Here is a 20660-nt window from a genome sequence, read left to right on the forward strand (position 1 = left end):
CACACAATTGGGATGCTGTTCTAGACCCCACAGAAGGGGGCACCAGAGAGCAACAAAACCGAAGAGAAACACCACAAATAACTACTTTTAGCAAGAAAATGCAAATGCCAGAAATTATTCAAATTATTTTATTTAATTATTCATACACAAAATCACAGCGACCCTATTAAATCCCGTTAAATACAGAGAAAAATCATCAAAATGTAAGCTAGAAACGTTTTTTTACATAAAAACCCAAACCCGGCAGAATGATTCTGTTGATTAAAATGTGCAAATTAGAACCAAAAAAAGAGAGATTTAGCTGCTTTTTGGCTGTAAGATAAAACCTCAGTTCAAGTTTTAAATGAATGGTCACAAAGAGCCTAAAAACGTATTTACTTCACAATTTAAAAAAATGAACATCAGTGCAAGTTTCAGAAAACAGTGTGGCTTTTATTATTCTCATGATTGAACCAATTTCTGAACACAAATAAGAAGTTTAGTGACTCAGACACATTAGCTTGTGTTCATGTGATGTGGCTTTCCCTTCAGGAGGCACCTGTCAGCTTCAAGGTCCAGGCCCACTGGCATGGCATCTGTCTGAAGGACAGTGGAGGCAGGGTGATGTTCAGCCCGCTGGCCATCGCCGGCTCCCACTGCAGCGAGCCATAACCCAGAAGCTCCACCTGTTTCAGGTAAGAGAGAAGAAAGACCGCTCATCTCTTACTCTCCTTGAGCGTGTTGCTCATGCATGAACTACTGATAAGTGAACATTACCTTGGTGGATCCTTGAGTGGCCACTGGTTCATTCAGAATCACCCATCCTTTATCCGGCCAATCCAGTAAAATAGCAAATACTGTCTTTTCCTGAGGTCTGGCTGTGTACCTGTGGAGGAACAACTTTAGCTTATCTGTTCAGATAAAACAAAACAGGTGTGTTTCATAAACAGTTACACTCTACCTAACTTAACTCTACTTATAAACTATCTATGATTCTTTAATACAACAAATTCAATTTTTATTTTATTTCAGTAGCTGCTGTAGCTAAGGAGACTCAAAAGTAGAAACCGCTGACATAAATATATTGTTTAATGGTCATTTATTTGTCTGATTAAGAGTTAATTACTAAAAATTGACTAAATTAGGCCTGCAGCTGTGCACTATTGTGGAAGGAGGGAAGGCAGGGTTTCATCTGATCCAAGCATCTTAATTCCAGGTAGAAGTAATGGGTTAAGAAAATAACTTATACTTGGTTAAAAATGACATCTCAATGGTGCCAATGTTAATCATTTACTGGAAACGTGTAAAATAGCATGATACAGGCCCTTTAACCTCTGATGATAAAACCTTTGGCGCAATCAAAATGCCAACTAATCATTTATTGTGCTCAATGTATATTTTTTATATTTCAAAATATAATCTGTTGTTTTAAATTACACTAAACATTACAATTGAAATCAACAATAGACACTAATATGGTAAAATTACTGAAATATTTTATATTTTTATGCTTGAGGCCTCCTGATAACAAACTAAAATAAAAAAGCTGTGACTAAGCAAATGTAACACAAGCTTTCCGATCAAAAGATCTAAAACGCAGACCCACCACATTTTTGTGGTTTCACTCTGAACCCGCCAGGCTGAGGTGTTGTAGATGGCCTCCCCGTTCACCTTCAGCCACTGACCCATCTGCCTCAGACGCTCCTCAAAGATCGGAGAGATCCTTCCATCGTGTGTAGGGCCGATGTTCATCAGCAGGTTTCCTCCACAAGACACTGTCTCCACCAGCGTCTACACACACACACACACACACACGCACACACACACACACACAGACACACACACACACACACACACACACACACACACACACACACACACACACACACACACACACACACACACACACGCACAGACACACACGCACACACACACGCACAGACACACACGCACACACACACGCACAGACACACACACACACACACACACACACACACACACACACACACACACACACATACACACACACACACACACAGCTTATGTAAGCTTATCTTAACAGATGTTTAACAACAAGTAGTAAGCAATCAGGAAAAGCCAAGGGGCAAACTCCCTTTGTCTAAACTTTAGACAAACATGCTTTAGTCTAAACACGCTGACTGGAATAACAAATGCTGCAGTAACAGGAATTGTGGTCAGATTCATGAGGAGTCACTGGCTGGAGCGGACCCGACTCATCCCAGAAGCTAATATCTTAATTTGACCTTGAATGAAAAATAACCTCTTAAAAGTTTTCATCACGCGTGGAGGCAGCGTTCATTTCTGCCTTCAGTCTGACGGCGCGCCGGAGTTAAAGCAGTGTGCGCACTTATTGAATCTGTGTGTGTGTGTGCGCGCGCACGCCTGCGCGGCACAGCCGCTCAAGTCACCGCGTCTCGTTATTGGCGCTATTTAAACCAATGTTGTAAAATTACTTCTGCCCAGCCCAGATCTGCTCACTTGTGCACCCGTGAGCCGTGGTTCCGCTGGAACGTGTCTGATCTCTGACAGACGCACTCTGAACTTCAGATCTTCAGCGCGCTGTCAATAGCCTGAATGGGAATCATTTCTTGTTATTTAGTTACATCCATAATGTTCTGTGTGTGAGGTTTACAACGTCAGAACACCTGCATGAAACAGGGTGTTAATTACAATCTGCCAGAATGACTCGCCACCTTCAGATTCCTCCAACACCGTTAAAAATGATCAAATACGGAACATATCGGCGTGCGCAGGCCAGAGTGCTGAAGCTCGGCGCATTGTTATTATGAAGCTAGGGCACATGTGGAGGACACGCGTGCGCGCAAAAATATACTTGTTTTCAATTACATTTATTGGGCCCACTTACTTTTTCTTCGGCCCGCCCACAAATGAGTTTCTATGCTAATGGTGACATATGACAGACTTCTCTGAGCTCCGCAGCCATTACACTTTTCACCTCGCGCACCCCCTAGCGGCAGCTCGCGCACCCCTGGGGGTGCGCGCACCACACTTTGGGAATCCCTGATCTAAAGTGAAGCCAACATGGAAGTGACAAAATCTGCAGTTCCCCATTCATCCACTAGGAGCTGACTCCAAAACAGAGAAAATTCCCATTGACTCCCATGTAAAAAAAATAATAAAGAAAGAAAAGCTGTAGCTACCGAATGGCCACGTTTTTCATCAAAAATGCCCAGATGTTAACTTTTCCCTTACAGGCCAAACCTCTTCATACAGGTCGATCTGACACCGTGGCGCCAATATGAAAAAATAAACTTGAGCCAATATTAACAAATCCTGCATTTGTCACGAGTCCTCAAGGCTGCAACATGCAGAACTTCTTATCTTTTACTCTGAAAAAGTCTATCTTCCCTGACTCATATAAATGACTTTAAAACTTCATATAATCATATTTTGTTGGCTGAATAGTTTGTTTAAATCCAAAATGTTTGAATAATGTGTCCTGACCTGAACTTTACATTGATGAATGATGGATGAATATTTTTCCTGAAATGATTCATTTCAGATCTTAAATTACAGCAGATTAGCATTTGTTGATTTTAGGAATTAAATCTATCAGTATCTTCACACCTCATATTATTATTATTAATGTTGAACATTTGTGCTTCACATAATCTATTTAAAATTTTCACTTCATACTAAGATATAACCTCCAAGTATCTGAGGTACTTTGGTAACACCATTTAAAACTTGTCAAATTCTGATTCGTCCAAATTAGTCAACAACAGTTAATAAAAATGGAGATGACTTTCTGGTCTAGTCAGTTCTCCACCGCCTCCTGGTTTGGCCGAACGGGTGAGCAAGTATTTGGACCCATCCTCTCTTTTGACTCAAACTCAAATCTTCTCTGCTACGCTCGCGAGTGTATCATATGGAAAATCGATGGGCCAGCTTCCTGACTTCACCTGGGAGTTACGTTCATGTTGAGTTCAAAACATAAAAACTAAAGCTGAATATTTGTGGTTTTAAAGTGAGCAAACAAACAAGCAGAATCCCAGATATGAATGGAGGATACAAACAAACAGAATAAACAGAGAATTTATGATTAACAGCAGCATTAGTTTATACATCAAATATCATCTAAAAAAAAGATGCAAAGTAATTGTGAGATTTTTCCTCATTAGTTTCTTTATTTTATTGAAACAATTTAATTTAACTCACCATAAAAATAAATGAACATTTTCCTTTGAAAGATCTTTGTAATAACAATTTCCAATAATGGTCTTTTCAATTTTGTATCCATTTTTTACAGAACTTTTACAAAAACAGATGGAAATAAAAAGGAAATATCAGAAAATAAATAAATAAATAAAAATCCTAACCCTAAATTAATCTCAGCTTTATAAGATTGTTCCTGAAAACATTCCAGTGATTTTGTTCTTATCTTTACCGGCAGAAAACGAACACATCTACAGGAAGTGGAATGTGGCTGGTGTAAGGAAAGGTGAGAGGTGGTAACTTACCGCCACCAGCTGCTCTATGGTGAGGTAGTCACTGAGCGGGGCGTTCCGTCTGTAGCCCCAAGACTTTGAGTCGATGGTCATGCAGTTTTCCCATTTGTGCTTGAGCAGGTGACCTGGCTGGTAGCGATCGGTGCACGTGTAATACCCGCCATGTTTGCAGATGCAGTCTTGGCCCCACCGATCGTTCGTCACCACCGTGTCCCGAACAGGACTATCAGCAAACACAGAGTTACATCATTTCAGATTTCACATCAGCAAAAATCTCTTCCTGTGTGAGCTCACCTGTCGTTATAGAGCCAGGCCAAGAAAGCTGTGCTGTTCCAGTACTTGTCAGGAGCGTTCCCATCCCCATCGGACCAGAGCACCTCTGGTTTGTACTTCATAACGAGGTCATATAGCTCAGGCAGAGTTTTAGTGGTCGGAAAGTAGTTGGTGGTGAATTTATTTGCAGCATCCTGTTCGAAGAGCGGGTTGAACCACTCAAAGAGAGAGTGATACAGCCCTAAACGAAGGGAACCGTTTTCACGCAGAGCAGTCGCCACTTCGTCCACCAGGTCTCGCTTTGGTCCCACGTCCACAGCGTTCCAGTTCCAGGAGTTTTTGGAGCCCCAAAGGGTAAAACCTAGGAAGCACAAAGACACAGCTCCACATTGACAAAAAAAACTTACTTGATCTCAATACAGGTTTTAATTCCTGGTGGTGTACCTTCATGGTGTTTGGTGGTCAACACTATGTACTTTGCTCCTGATGACGCAAAGATGTCCGTCCACTCTTTGGCGTTGAAAAACTCGGCTGTAAATTGTTGCGCAAAATCTTGGTACTGAAAGTCTGGAGGATAATTACTCTGCATGAAGTGAACATATTCCTGCCTCTTTTCTTTCTGCCAGTACCACCTGCAAAACATTTAAAGAACAGTTTCATATGAGGAAGTTTACTAATGTAATGTACATTTTATTACCCCGCTTGTGACAAATAAAAATAAAATGACGGTCAGTCTTTAACATCAACCAAAATCAATCAAATTTTTAAGTTTTCTGGTAATAAATAAAAGTGAAAATGCAATTCAGGGCATCTTTAAAGCCTGTTTCATGTTTTTCAATATATTTTCTTCAGCTCATATTTTGAGCAACATTCCATAAACAACTTTTACAAAAGAAAAATAAACAATATTTGTTTTTATAAACATATGCAGCTCTTTTCCACTGCAGTGTCATAATAATTATAGTCTGGAATGTCATCAATTCTCTAAATGTTTATATAGATTATTTAATCTGCTGGAAAAACAATCAGTAGAATACAGGAAATAGTCACAAGATCAGGTCTTTTTGGGACTGATTGTGAGTTTCTCTGATAACATCTTTTAAACCTAGGAAGTAAAATGGAAGAAGTTAGAATCAAACTTCTGGATTTTTTTAATGGTCCCTTTAAACATAACTCTTTAAAATCACTGTTCAAATTAGTTACTTTTAAATTCAGAATAACTTAACGTAGGAAATAACAAACACTTTAAAAAATACATTCTATATAAATATTTCAGCTTAGAAACCTGATGAAAATATTTTTATTTCCATCACTTGTATAAATGACAACATAACTTTCTTTATCGTTAATCTTTGGGATACAGGAGGGTATACTTTAAGGGGATCCCAACTTCTTCAGGACACCGTGGCTGTCTAAACTAAACTTAGCCCTCTTATAAGAAGACGAAGAACTCACCAGAACCACTCGCTGCCAAAGCTCGGCACAGAGAAGACCCCCCAGTGGATGAAGATGCCAAATTTGGCCTGATCGTACCACTCCGGCAACGGTCTGGAGTCGATGGACTCCCAGGTCGGTTGGTATGTGGCTCTGCTGATACCGCTTATCAGCAGCGTGAAAAAGACGACACAAACAGCTGCAAACGCTCCCATTTTGACCCGACTTGTGACAAAAGGATCTTGTTTGACTGACTGATATGGCAGAGCGTTAAAGTCATGAGACTATCACATGATAAACCAACAAGGAAACAAATTAAACCTGAATCACGACATTTTAAGTCAAATACAACAGTTTTCTCTTTTCCGCAAAACACTGTATGCGCTTGATTTATTTCAAGTGACATGCCGTTGTCATTCATCAAAGACTCTTGACATAACACCGCCCACACGGGGCACGCATAATTCTACTTCGGTTATACGCTACTACGAGTCTACGCATGCGTAGATTGTGTTAAACAGGAAGTGGGATGTTTTAGTTTTGAAGAGTACTGTTATGTGCCTCTTGTCGGTTAATGAGCTGATGCTTGTTCGTGTGTATATTCGATATATGTTTGTAAGTTTGATTCTGTATTTGTGACAAAAACGAATAAAGCTTGTTTAAAAAAACAATAAAATAAAAAAAAACAGTAGGCTAACACATGCTAGGCTACGTGGACTGCCACTGTCACATCTCTGCAAGGGATTTTGACAAAGTGAGGAAGAAAATGAGTTGTTATTTTGTGTTGTTTTGTTTTAACTCTATTCTGCTTTAAATTTTATTCTTTTTGTTGTCAGGATGTAGAAGAAGTGATTGAAAGTTCAAAAAAGGTGAGACACAACCAGTAAGACATGATTTGGTGTGAACGTTTACGCTTTCTAATGTATTTTTATTATCCAGGCTGGACTGCTGGCATTGTTAGCCGTTGCCGAGCATGCTGGTGAATTCAGTAAAATCATAGAGCTGTCACAGAGGTGATCAGATCCGTTGTATAATTCACATTCGTGTTATGTGTTTGGATTCTGACAGAAAATGATGATTATTATTCTTTTTTGTAGGTTTCCTGGTTTTGTTTTCCCATGTTTAGGAGTCCATCCTGTTCAAGACGTTTCCCCAGAGCAGCAGAGAGGCGCTTCTCTACAGGTAGGTAAACGGAGGTGTTTCATAGCGGCAACAAGACACAAGATGACGGTAAAGAAACAAAAAATAAGACACATATGGTCACATTACTAATGAAAAATGGGTCATGATTTTGCTTTAGTGAACGGATGTACTTTTACATGTTTAAATCAACACTCATCGATACAAACTATTGCAGAGCTGCACAAAATGATGTTATGGGCAGGAGGTATGTGAGTGTGTGTGACATATTGGGTAAGATGTAACATATGTAAAACCCTTCTAATTAGGTCTGATTTTGTTGAGATAAAACACAAATTGTATTTTAAGTGTTGGAACTGTTTTTTCAGCTGGATAAAAACGTGTTTGTCCGATTTTCAGGATCTTGATGCAGCTCTACCAGTCATACAGAAATACAAAGATGAACTTGTTGCCATTGGAGAGGTGACGATTCAAGCCATATCCACACAGATACATTTTCATTTATTGTCCTTTTTATTTATAGATTAGTCTGAATGCATGTATGAGTCTTGTTCAGGATTCCAGAGCTACTGGTTCTCATCCCAGCTGGCAGAGAGAGGGAGTGCTCAATGAGCAGGGCATCCACAAAGCTAAGATTGTGGCAGATATGATAAATGAAGCACACTAGTAGAAGTACTCATAGTAAATCCACAAAGACACAGAGAACAGGAAAAAGCTGCTGATCATCATGTTACCCAAAACATTTTGTTTTTGCAACAATCCAGTTAAGCATTGGTTATAAATAACACAACTAGATTATGGAGAATGCTGAAGTCACTTGTGTTTGGTGATGGGAATAACAGCATTTAAAACAACGGCGTTACTAATGGAAGTTAGTTTCTTCAGCAACGAGTAATCTAGTTAATTACTCTTCTTTTGTCATAACACCTTTTCCGTTACTGATAAGAAAATGCATGCGTTACTATAATTCAGCAGCGCGGTGTGTTGAAGCTGCCATCAGCTAAAGGAGTGGAGGTTTTCGTCGAAGCGCGCACAGCCAGTGAGGATCGATGAAGACGTGATGAATAGTTATGACTGCAGACGCGGAGACCTGCAGATTCGCAGCTGCAGGCGTGAATCTGCAGCTGTACCCTTGATGGTGTGACAGCGGGACATCCCGAGGGTCTGCTCACCTGTTCACCGCTCACATGTCAGTTCTTTAATTCCTCGTCATGATCTTCTGTCTTCCAAGATCATCCAACTGGAACCTGTTCCAGTTCCTTAGTCCCGCTGTAACACTGAATGTATCAGTGTCAGACGTCATGGGCGCTCACGTGTTAGTAACTGTGCCACACAACTTCAGCTCTGCTGTGTTCGGGTCTGACCTGAGTTAGTAAATTTAAGTCCTCCATCACACTTGTGCTTGTGCTAGTGTCATTTTTGAGGATTTTTGTTGTGCTGTTACTAGATTATGAGAAATAGAAATACTAATAAAACACACAATTATGTGAAACTGGAAAAATTAGAATACTGTTCAAAATTATTTATCTGAGTAATTCAACTACACTGAGAGACCATTTAAAGGTTCAGGAACACATTTTTGTTGATTGGAGTTTTGTTAAATATCACACTGGGATGTTTCAATATTTTAGATTAGTGTCATGTTTCCTCCTGTTAGGTGCCCATTTATTTTACTGATTCAGTTTTAAAATAAACAATTTGACATAGACTTTATTATTATTAGATCAATTTAGTCACTTAGATTTTAGTATTGTAGTAATTTATAGTGAAGATACTAAGTTCTGTTAAAAGGGAGTTCCATTTTTCTTGCATATTTTAATGAAAAAAGTAACAAAATAGTTATTTTGTTGTTAATTAGTTACCTTTATAATCTTGTAACTAAGTAACTAACCAAGTCACTTTTTAGACTAAGTAATTATTAACTAAAACTAATAACGTTTTTACATCCCAACTCTGCTTGTGTTACATTTATATCTAGAATGTTTAATATTAAAGACGTTTTCATGGTTGCTGCTTCTGTTGCAGGTTGGCCTGGATTTTACACCCAGGTTAGTCAGTAGTGAATCTGATAAAGAGAATCAGAGGCAGGTCCTGATTCATCAAGCACAGATCGCCAAGGAGCTGGATCTCCCTCTGTGAGTTTTACTGTAGCCGGTAATGTCAGAAACAACTCATTTAATAGGTGTTGAGCACCAATTGAAAATGAAACCATACAGATTCCTATATTTTGTGCAGATCTTATCATTGATAAAACAAATTAAAAGGGGGATTTTGTGAAATTATTCATCTGAAATGAAGTGAAACAGTCTTTAACTGTGTTTAGTTTCAAATGCTGAAATATTGTTTTAAGTATTAAGACAAAATAATTATTTCATTTAAAGCCTTTTTAATGATTTAGTGTATCCTTTAACAGAAATGTTCATTCAAGATCAGCAGGAAGACCCACCATCCACCTCCTGAAGGAACAAGGTGGGGCGCTTAAGTTCCTCGTTTTCATGTAGATGAAATATTGTTTAAAGAGCAAGTCACCCCCTACAAGAAGCCTACTCCCACTTCCTGTTTGAAAAATGCAACAAATGCTGTTGCCTGGCAGACCGAGAGGACGGAGTCGCTAACAAATACACGCAAACAGGCTCACAACATTGTGACATCATAATGTACCAGCTAATGTCATTATGTACCTCTTAGCCAATAGCGATGGCAGATAAAGATTCTAATGAAGTGCAGTTTTTACCTGACACTGCACAACACTGACAGTTTTATTTAAATTTCAACTAAAATGCAACAAAGTGCCAAATTATTGACTACAAGTGTCTACGGCACGATTAGACACTCATTTATATAGTTTATCAGCAAAAAAGTTGATTTGGGGGTGACTTGCACTTTAATGTCAAAGATCAGCTGCAGTTCCGCTGTCATACCACTAGGTGTCGACAAAGCCCTTCTTCATGCTTTTGATGGGAAACCGTCTGTTGCGATGGAGGGAGTGAAGGCTGGATATTTCTTTTCAATCCCACCTTCCATAATCCGCAGTGAGCAGGTACAGTCGAGCGCCTGACCGTCTCTTATTATAGGTCTCTGGTCTAATTTATGATGTGTGGGTTTGGATTTATTAACTTCATTAGCTGACCGCGAGCTTTAATGTCTGTTTGTGTTTTAAACCAAGAAGCAGAAACTTGTGAAACAGTTGCCTCTGGAGAACATCTGTCTGGAAACAGATTCACCAGCTCTCGGTCCAGAAAAGCAGGTTTTTTTATTTTATTTTATTTTTGTTATTATTTTGAACAAAGTTAATGTTTCACCTTTACTAAAAAAAATTTTTTTATTTAGTAGTTGAGGCTAAAATCTCTCAACTTTGTTTCCTCAAACACCACGATCTTCCAGGTGAGAAATGAGCCTAAAAACATCATCATCTCTGCCGAGTTCATCAGTAAGATCAAGGGAGTGTCCCTGGAGACGGTGATGGAGGTGACGACTCAGAACGCTCTGCGACTCTTCCCCAAGCTGAAGTCTGCCGGTGTGGAAAATCCTCCAGTCCTCTGTTTTCAGAGCAAATATTCTATATAACTGTATATTTTATTGGAACATGAGTTGTTTGCTGAATAAGATCAGTGTTAAATTCAAACATTAAAAGCTTAAAATAAAACATATTGACACTACTTTACTCGTGCATTTATTCCCATAGATGGAGGAAATTCTGTAGGAAAAACAAACAAAGAAACTAACCATGACCTATTTGGAGCATTTGCCACATTTTTAGGTTTTAACATAAACTCAACTGTAGAAAACAAAAAGGATAAAATGCTTAAAAAGTGTATTTAAAGGTTTTGATTGATGGTTGCTTTCTCAGCCTAGAGGATGTCAGGGGGTCTGGGGAAGGGGAGACATGTCGTGGTGTCCAGAGAGGCCGGGTGAGTCTAGAAGAGGACTGTGGAGATGTGGTGGCAGAGCTTCAGTTGTCTACGCTCAGATTAATATAAAAACTAGATTGAGCAAAGGTTCATTTAAATGAAAAGAAGGCCTGGAGCGAGAATGGCTGCAGGACCTACCCATGGTGAGGCGAGGACATCCTGAATGGAACAGCAGAAGAAAGAAACTCTTCCTGGGATGCTTTCTGGTCCAGCTGCCTTATGGGTGTGTCCTACCGAGGCAGCAGAAAGGACATCCGATGGCTGGATGGGGTTGACTGGCGGTCAAGTTTTACTTTGCTGTCATCTTTGAGCTACAAAGAAAAAAACATGACATTTTAGCAGAGCGGCCAATCGAGTGGGACAAGGGTGGTAATGGGGTCGGAGGCCATTAATACACTCACTGAAAAGACATTCAGATAGAGGGAGACTGGGAAACAATTTGATTCCCATTCGCACACATTTGTAAATACAGACAGGTGAGAATTACCTGACTGTGTATGTTTGAAAGCCATGTACAAATCATGACTTTTGAACTTAAATCTGGACATTTGCTCTTTTTTTTCTCTCTTCTGAGTAGCTCTAGCAGCTACAAGCTTACACGAAACACCCCTTTAATCCTAATGAGAGAAGGTTTTACATTTATGACACTGAACAAATCATTTCTTAGGTTATGAAAGATATAAATAAGCAAAACAAGATTTTTTTTATTTCATTTGATACCTGATAACTCATCAGTCTCCCTGATGGGGTTCTCAGTGATGGGTGACCTCCATCTAGTGGTCAGAGGATGGCACAGATATAAAAAGTGGAATTGTGGGTAAATATACTAGTGGATCTGTCAATCAACATATGTCACTAATCATCGCACACCTGTTGTCATGGTAACCGCTCACGTGGATGAGCTTGATAAGCTGAGCTTTCTACAGGAGATGCTGGACTCATTTTTTTCTGCTTCCAGGAAGCAGCCTGTGTGTGTGTGTGTGTGTGTGTGGGGGGGGGGGGGGGGGCATTAAAGTGACACTGCTATATTATGTGAAAGTAAAGCAGAGCAGCTCACAAGGGTGAGATCTTTAAAGGGGGAGTAGCCTTGCTATAGATGATGCTGAGGATCACAATCTCTCCAGACCCTTAAAGAGACTGAGGATGTTTGTAGATGACGTAGAAAAACAAATCATTGGTCAGGGTTTAGTCTTGATGTTTTGTCTTCCTGCTTCTCTGTCCAGATCTTTGTAAGGCACAGATGGACAAGCAGCTGATGCGGTGCAGCTCTCTTCACAGTGTACTCCAGCGAGGACCCGGAGGCGTCTTGAAATAGAATTTCAGGGGAGGGGGAGGACAGAAAAGAAGAGTGGGTGGGGGGAATTTTAGAGAGAGAGCATTGGTATGCCAGGCTCAGTACCTAGCATGGCTGTGCAGAAGAAGCAGAGTGTCATCCCTCCATCGCAGGGACCACTTCCTACACGTACCATCGAGAGCCACAGGACTGGAAACAAATCTGAGAACACGAGAGGTTGGTGGCTTTTGTTTGTCTCTTTAAGAGGCACTGAGATTCAAAAATTTTATTACAGAGTAAAATTCACAAGATTGTCTCATTAAATTCATCCTTTCAGAAATGCTTCCAGTTAGAAAAAGGAGATTATTGAACAGGACAACCACGAGGAATCATCTCAAATCAGATTGAGCCTATCAGAATAAGCAGCATCCTGTTTTCCTTCTTAAGTACATTTCTGTGACCACATCTTGATATTTTCCTTCGTTCGAGGCAGCTCTTGTTGGGTCTATTTGATGCAAGCAGTTCATAATGGGTCTTTCATTTAGAGCTCATCCTAAGGCCATCCAGTTGTTACGACACCGACCTGTGCTGTTGAAATGTGAAGGAGGGGGTAATATAAGAAACATGACAGTGGATTTAAAAATGGGTTTAATTGTCAAAAGACAGACGGTAAGCATTATTAAAATAATGCCAAACAACAACAAAAAACTCTAAAAGGTTAACATTAAAAGACAAAATTACCAACATTCAAAACGCCTGGTTAAAACTTATGTTAAAAGTTAACCGAACAGAAGGTGTTAAAACCAGACTCCATAAAACTGCATCACCAAGTTCACCTTTAAAACAATCCCTCTGGATCACTCAGAGGTTTAACTCTTTAAAGCTCATAAACTCTGAGTTAACACTATGAAAGTTAAATCTCTTCTAAACGAAGTAGTTGAACCCAAACTCTGAGGCCTGGAGGACACCAGAACCTCTGCTCTGCTGCCTCTCAGATTGCCGAGGACACCGCCTTTTTACCCCATGTATTGGTCGTCAGAGGGATTCATCTCAGCTGTGCTCCTCAGCAGCCTGGAGGAGAGGAGGAGGAGGGACGGTGTCTGGCTGATCACCGGGGCAGGGTGATCCTGGCTCCTGTACCTGAGGAGCCCAGGCTGGTGACCATAACACCAGTCATAACAGCTTTTACTTTGTACAGCCACTTCTGGCTTTTCACATCTTTTTTCTGGCTCATATACACACGCCGTCACATGCTGCAGTCAGATGATCTGTCTTTAAAGAAAATATCTAAGGAAATAGTTCATTTTTTGAATAATATAGGAGGTTTTGGTTCATATTTGCAGAGAACGGCTCTCATCTCAAACCAAACTCAAAGAAAACTGCCGGTTCTTTTCATTAATCTGTGAAATTCTGTTAGTGCAAAGGCCACTGCAGGTTAGTCAGAGTGTTTTGTACACCTGGAGTGAAAAAAATAAACCTTTAATCTATTTAAGATACTTTATTTAGTAGAATTTTTATGATTCACCAATAAAATAAACTATAATGCATTTGTCTTACAGCTAGCAATGGACTAAATGTTGATGAGAGGCTGAAAGCAGCTCGAGAAAGAAGAGAGGAACACCAGAAGTTACTTGGTACGTGTGCTGGCTAATCCTTGTTTCCATTTACACTGCAATGAGAAGCTATGCAGTTTTTCTCACTAACATGATTCAGATCGTGGATTTGAGTCTAGGGGTGATCGTGCCGTTGCAGTTCTGGGTCCTCGGCTTTGGAACCAACTCCCACGAGAAATCAAACAGTCCACATCGATGCCCACTTTTAAAGCAAGGCTTAAGCTGTGGTTTAGATCTGTTTCTTAGTTGTTTTTATTCACATTTTAATGTTTTTGATCACTATTCTTATTGTTTTTAGCTCTTTTTTGTTTGTTTTTAAATGTTTTTAGCTCTGTATTTTATTATAGAGCTGTTTTATTTTGCTGCTTCTTTGCACTATGTTCAGCACCTTGGGCCCCCTTGATTGGGGGTGGGAAGGGGCATTATAAATAAATTGATTGATTGATTGATTGATTGATTGATTGATTGACTGATTGATTGATTGATTGATTGAATGTCAGACCACGGTGGTGGCAGGGTGATGGTCTGGTGCTGCTTTATGATATCTAGACCACTTCCTGTATCTGATGGAATCATGAATTCTGCTCTGTGGCAGAAAAATAAAAACCTGAAATGCAAAAATACAAAATGTTTTCATCAAGTGATAATTGTATTTAATTTGAAAGGAAAAGTCTATGTAAACCATCTTGTTTGTGTGGGAAATTAACTAAGAAATCACATTAACAGAACCTGCCTTAGGCTAAAGGATCTCAAAAAGCAGCAACATCGTGTCATGTTCTAAAGAATTTCCAGAAGGTATCTGTGTTGTTCCATCAGAAGCAAAACTAACACCAAGACATCACACCAAAAGTCAAACACGGTGGTGGCAGGGTGATGGTCTGGTGCTGCTTTATGCTATGTAGACCACTTCCTGTATCTGATGGAATCATGAATTCTGCTCTGTGGCAGAAAATCCTGAAGGAGAATGTGTGACCTTTAACCTTAAGCATGTGGAAAACCCTCCAGTTCTGTAAAGAAGGGTGGGACATTTCTCATCCGCAGTGATGTGACGCATTACCAGTTATCGGAGACGCTTGCCAAGAGTGTGACAAAAACAGAAAAGTGGAAAAATCTGTGAGGGGGCAAATGCTTTCTGTAGCATTATTTGTCATCACAAGCATGAATCTATTAATGCATCTTGATTTATTCTTAGCTTCCAGGGAACTGAGTCGATTGGAGCGGGAACAGCGGGCCCAGAGGTACTATGAACAACAACTGCAGGAGCGCAAGAAGAAGCTGCTGGAGCAACGGCTCAAAGAGGAGAGGAGGCGTGCTGCGGTGGAGGAGAAGCGCCGGCAGAGGCTGAGAGTGGAGAAAGTGAGTTCTGCTGGGGAGATGTGAAATGTTACATTTTATATTCGGGCTCTGCAAACACAGTTGTGTGTTTTGTTTCAAATTAAGGAGCGGTATGAATCTGCAGTACGCAGGACGCTGGAGAAGAGCCAAAGGGTCCAACAGCAGCTCAGCCAAAACTCCCGAGGAAGGAAGCCCGCAAAGAATGGTAAAAAGACAGATGCACATGCTCTCTGCTCACCCTCTCCTTCCTATCCACACAGTATGATTTCTAAAAATAAAGCACAATGACACATGGCACGCCTTATCTGTTGCTTTTGCTGAGCTCACACCTTTACGCCGATCAATACGCTAGTTCCACGTCGCTTGCCTCTGACAACGTGGGAGAAGAATCTGGTCAGCCGCCTCCTTGCCCCCACGTGCTCTTATCTGGCTAGGAGCAAGAGTGCTGCTTGTCAGTCAGGAGTGGAAGGTACTTTAACCCTCTGATCACAGATGCTTGTAGTATCAAGACTCTATGCTGAAGCTGACTTTCCTGGCTCTCTAATGCTGCTGTTTCCTCTCTGTTTGACACACATTTCTCATTGTTCTTGCCATTTCTCCCCTAATGTAAACATGCTCAGTTCTCCATGTTTGTCGCCGTGCAGTTTCATACCACTCTGTGAATACCACCACCCCCTGCATCACTCATAAACTCCAGCACCACCCTTGTTCAGCCAACCACAGGCCACCTGCCTCCCCCAAGTCCAACGCCAACCAGCACAGAAGCAGCAGTCCAGCACAGGTAGATCACCTGTTCAAAAGTTATTTTGTCTGATGAATATACGTTTCCAGTTGTTTGGGGCATCAATAAAAACGATTGTCTAGAGCAGGGGTTTCCAAAAGTAGGGCTAGGGACCCCACAGTTATTTCCAGAAATCAATATTTCCAGAAATCCAGAAATTAAAACAATCGCTGAAGCTATATTTCTAGCATAATTGTTATAAAATCTCGACTAAACAGTCATGAATGGATTTGAGTTAACATAAGCTTAAAAATTTTTCTTTATGCCCTGAATTATTTAGCTTTTTAGGCATGTTTGGGTTGTCAACTCAGAGATATCTGGGGGTCTTAGAAATAGCTGAAGCTGAAAAGTTTGGGAACTATGGTGAGCACTCTCATCTGTCCTGCTCCATGTCAGCAGTAAAGGTTTCTGATACCATCTGGGTGTCTTCTTCTTCCTAGTGAGTGGATTCATTCACAGTTTGGCCTCAGAACACATAAGTACTGGTACCGAAGCATCCCCCCAGAGGAACTCCTCCAGCCATCCAGCAGGCTAATGATGAATGTCTTTTTCCAGGATGATGGAGCACTGACAAATAGGCCTAAAGTCAGAACTAGGTTGCTCAGGAAACAAACCGTCAACGTTTTGAGTCAGTATCCAGAAACATGGTCCATCCTCAAGCTAGATAAACAAAACCCACAAATTCTAACAAACTCCAAGCATCAGTCAGGATTTGGCCAAAAAGTGGAGAGTGAACAGCAAAGGTCTTGAAAAAAGTGATCAAACACTACAAATAATGACTTTTTGTCTTTGAAACTCATGAGATGCTATTAATTATACTTCAGTATATCATTAGAAATCTCTCAAAATGTCTAAAATTGCAGAAGCAGCAACATTTGTGTTAAAATTTGTGTCATTCTCCCTCTTGGCCATGGGTGTGTGGAGGGGGCGAGAACCACAGTGTTGAGCTGTTTTTCCTTTTTGATTTAGATCGAAGCCGTGAGACGAGATGTCAACAAGAAGGGCTCAAATGGTGGTTCAGGCAATAAATCAAGAGTGAAACCTGCCACGGGTTCTCAAATTAGAGCAACCTCCCCATCACCAGAGCGGTAGGCAAAACGCCGTCGGACCGTGGTCACAAGTAGACTCTGATTGTAACGTGAACAGACAAAATTGCTTTTCCTCATGTGCTTGACCTAAAAGGAGCCCTCGACGATCGATCAGCAGACATTCGAGACCGCTGCAGCTGGAGCTCCCATCTGTTCCGGAAGAGGATGCTGCTGCATGCGGCTCTACCTTCTCTGCTGGCAACACAAGGCCTGTGAGGGGATCAGGTAAAGGTCAGCCAGAGAAACAAAGACAAGGCGATCCACCAGAGACTCCGTGTTCCAACCCGTCCGACTCTCAGCCTGAGGCTTTATCCAGAACAGCTCTGGGTGGAAGTAAGCCACAGAAAAGCCTAAAACACAGAGGCTGCTGAATGTTTCATTTTAAAGCTGATGCAGCTTTTCTTCTACTTCCTCATTCAGCTGCTCAGGCTCCTGAGGTCGTGACCCAGCCCTCCTCTGGCACTTCAGACCCAGAGGAAGCGTCACGTCTTTTGGCTGAGAAGAGGAAAGTGGCTCGACTAAAACGGGAGAAAGAGGAGCAGGAACGCCCACAGCGAGAGGAAGATGAAAGGTGAAGTCGTTTTTTAAATGAGAAATGAAAACATAAGGACATCTTTATGAATCCTGCAACTTCTGTTCAGGTGTAACCGTGAGGAACCGGAGCGCAGGAGAGCTCAGGAGCGAGCTCAACAGGAGGCTGAGGCCCAGAGACTCGTAGAAGAGAAGAGGAGGAGGGAGGAAGAGGAGCAGAGAAGAGCGGAAGAGGAGAGAGCTCAGGCTATAAAGGAAGCTGCCCTTCTGCAGAAGCAGGTGTCACAAATGTGCAGCTTTTACTGTCAGAGAGCATGAGGGGGAAAACGTCTGCATTACATGGAACCATGTTTATTTTTCAATCCTATTCCTGTTTTACTTGTGGATGTGTCTTACAGAGAGAAGAAGAATTATCAAAAGAAAGAGAGAGAGCTGAAGAACTGAAGAGAGAGCGAGACACTGCAGCACAGAAAGACGAGGCGGAACGCCAAGCAAGAAAAAAGGTCGGTTTGAAAATGAACAAAGATTCAGTGTCAGATTAACATTTGAGTTTATCTGTACACACGAGAATAAAAACATCCCAAGTTGTTCTCCTAAAGACAAAGACTATTTTTTTACAACCCTTTACAGAGACTTGAGGAGATCATGCGGAGAACCAGAAGGACAGATTCTCCAGATACAGTGAGATTTGCAGCTCAGTTTTCAAAACAGCACACCGCCCCGGGTCTCTTGTGACGCACATCCAGCAGCAGCTAATGAAAAGCACACAGCTCATCCTTGACCAAAACCATTTATCCTTTTATAATCACAGAAACCTGCACTAGCGAGGATCCTTCCAAGTCAGTCCCAACCAAAGGAAAACACAGTGCCTGCTGTGCAAAACGGAACGATAGAGGACGCTGTCAAGCTGCCAGTAGGGGCCAAGTCCTCCCAGCTGGGGTTCAGCAACGAGGAGGACGTGGTACCGGTGGTGGCCTTCAGAGAGCGAAGATCACTGAGAGCCCTTTCTGGTTTGGAGGAGATCCAGACCCAGCAAAGAGCAGGTGAGAAAAACTAACGTTAAACCTGTGTGCATGGGCCACCATTCAGGATGGTTGCCCCAAATTAGCAGCTTGTTCATCTGGATGCACATCTGGGTCGTCTATTCTCAAAGATGATTTACTTGTGGTCAGTGGTAAAGGGCCTACATTTGAATAGTGCCTTCTAGGCACTTTACAACACAATCACCCATTCACACACACAATCACACGCTGATGGTGATGAGCTACAATGTAGCCACAGCTGCCCTGGGACATACTGACAGAGGCGAGGCCTCCCATACACTGGCACCACCGGTCCGTCCGACCACCACCAGTAGGCAAGCTGGGCTAAGCGTCTATCCCAAGAACACAACAGCATTCTCTGGTAGAAGCCGGTATTGAACCTGCAACCTTCCGATTACCGGACTACCTGCTCTACCTCCTGAGCTACTGCCACCCCTAAAATGAAAGTGGAAGATTTTTATAATCCATGCATACTCTTCAAACCCTCTACACACTGAAAATGACTGATTTAATTCTGGGATGCATTTATCTGGATGTGTTTGGTAGTCTGAACACATCCCACCCTCACTTCGATGTCCTTAAACCCCCCCAAGGTAAAAAAGAAAGACAAATATATCGTCAGTTTTCAGACACTGTATCATTTCTGCATTGAAGTGGTTGAAAATACTCTTTAAAGCCTTTTTTGTAATAAGTTTTTGCATTTTTCCATTGTGCAGAAGTCATCTGATGTCCTGCTGAGTAGACAGGGACATCGTTGGAGAGCCGCAGGAAGCTGCAGAACAGCCATGTTGTTGCTAACCTTCAGCGCCTTGATGGAGCATGTAAACTCACAGCCTTGCCTCCTCGGGAGGACGTCAGCATCTTCTTACTAATCTGTTTGTAGTCAGTGGCACAAATATTACATCAGTTAAATATTACATATTAATCTAAAATAGCAGAATTCTGATCACTTACAGACGTATCCTAAAGTGCTGTAGAGCTCGTACCTGATGATAGTTTGTTGTCAAAGGCCGTTACTGACCACTCCAACAGTCACATCTTGTTCTGTGCTTTTCTGCTCTTACCTGATAGCTCTTGCTTCCAAAGTGCTCTGCCTTCCTTTGCAGATGTAGAATAGATCAAGACGTGTGTATGTGAAACATGAGTTACTGCAATCGGAGAGACAACAATCACATATGTAAAAGCTGCTACAGGAGCATAGCTTCCAAAGACTTGCTTTAATTTTATAAGTGTGTGTGTGTGTGTGTGTGTGTGCGTGCGTGCGTGCGTGTGTGTGTGTGTGTGTGTGTGTGTGTGTGTGTGTGTGTGTGTGTGTGTGTGTGTGTGGTTTTAGAGGATACAATGCACAATGCTGTTTTTGCACTGACTGTTGCTTTGATGTTGTAGCCTAGTGAACTAGACCAAATTCTTGCTTTGCAAAGTATGTCTAGGCATGCTCCATTGGAACCTCCACAGCTCCTACCAGGGCTCTGGCTGGCCAATCACAGCTCTCTAGAGGGGTTTCAAACACGTAAAGAGCTGTGATTGGTCCATAATGGTGGGCCAATCATAGTGCTCTATCTGCTTAGTGAGCAAATCACAGAGCTTTATCCGCTTTGTGGGCCAATCAGGGCACTCTATTTGCCTGGTGGGTGGGATGATGCAACAGAGTGAAACAAGAGTATGTCACATTCATTGTCCAATGGAATGCGGAGATCATTTGAAAGACAACGGTAGAACCCGCCCCACAACCGAGAGCCGTCAATGGAGCGTGGCCAGACTAAATAATA

At 41.5% G+C, this 20660-nt stretch overlaps 3 protein-coding genes across 8 annotated transcripts; 2 read left to right on the forward strand and 1 right to left on the reverse strand.

Moving 5' to 3' along the window:
* Positions 1-112: 112 nt before the first annotated feature.
* On the reverse strand, positions 113-6622 carry fuca2 (alpha-L-fucosidase 2). Its single transcript, XM_015969477.3, has 7 exons — positions 6198-6622; positions 5187-5374; positions 4764-5103; positions 4482-4692; positions 1586-1770; positions 757-865; positions 113-665 (listed from the first exon to the last, which is right to left on the reverse strand). Exons 1-7 carry the CDS (start codon positions 6389-6391, stop codon positions 528-530), a joined length of 1365 nt encoding a protein of 454 aa, XP_015824963.1. The 5' UTR covers positions 6392-6622; the 3' UTR covers positions 113-527.
* LOC107391961 (putative deoxyribonuclease TATDN3) lies at positions 6538-10975 on the forward strand. 4 transcript variants are annotated; one of them, XM_015969478.3, is made up of 10 exons: positions 6538-6791; positions 7013-7045; positions 7116-7189; positions 7274-7358; positions 7716-7778; positions 9342-9451; positions 9730-9785; positions 10244-10356; positions 10483-10563; positions 10701-10975. In XM_015969478.3, exons 1-10 carry the CDS (start codon positions 6732-6734, stop codon positions 10881-10883), a joined length of 858 nt encoding a protein of 285 aa, XP_015824964.3. In that variant the 5' UTR covers positions 6538-6731; the 3' UTR covers positions 10884-10975. The 4 variants fall into 4 exon arrangements, with proteins under 4 accessions (XP_015824964.3, XP_015824965.3, XP_015824966.3 ...); XM_015969479.3 differs by having other exon boundaries at positions 10486-10563; XM_015969480.3 differs by having other exon boundaries at positions 6722-6930.
* Positions 10976-12546: 1571 nt separating this feature from the next.
* Positions 12547-19750, forward strand: map7a (microtubule-associated protein 7a). Of its 3 annotated transcripts, none has more exons than XM_015969474.3 (14): positions 12547-12737; positions 14060-14134; positions 15306-15469; positions 15554-15653; positions 15801-15917; positions 16093-16229; positions 17199-17317; positions 17412-17650; positions 17738-17888; positions 17959-18127; positions 18247-18351; positions 18479-18529; positions 18660-18891; positions 19608-19750. In XM_015969474.3, exons 1-14 carry the CDS (start codon positions 12611-12613, stop codon positions 19616-19618), a joined length of 1797 nt encoding a protein of 598 aa, XP_015824960.3. In that variant the 5' UTR covers positions 12547-12610; the 3' UTR covers positions 19619-19750. The 3 variants fall into 3 exon arrangements, with proteins under 3 accessions (XP_015824960.3, XP_015824961.3, XP_015824959.3); XM_015969473.3 differs by having other exon boundaries at positions 12548-12737; positions 16069-16229; XM_015969475.3 differs by lacking the exon at positions 15801-15917.
* Positions 19751-20660: the final 910 nt, after the last annotated feature.

This window comes from Nothobranchius furzeri, chromosome 18, assembly GCF_043380555.1.
Source record: "Nothobranchius furzeri strain GRZ-AD chromosome 18, NfurGRZ-RIMD1, whole genome shotgun sequence".
Lineage (NCBI taxonomy): Eukaryota > Metazoa > Chordata > Actinopteri > Cyprinodontiformes > Nothobranchiidae > Nothobranchius > Nothobranchius furzeri.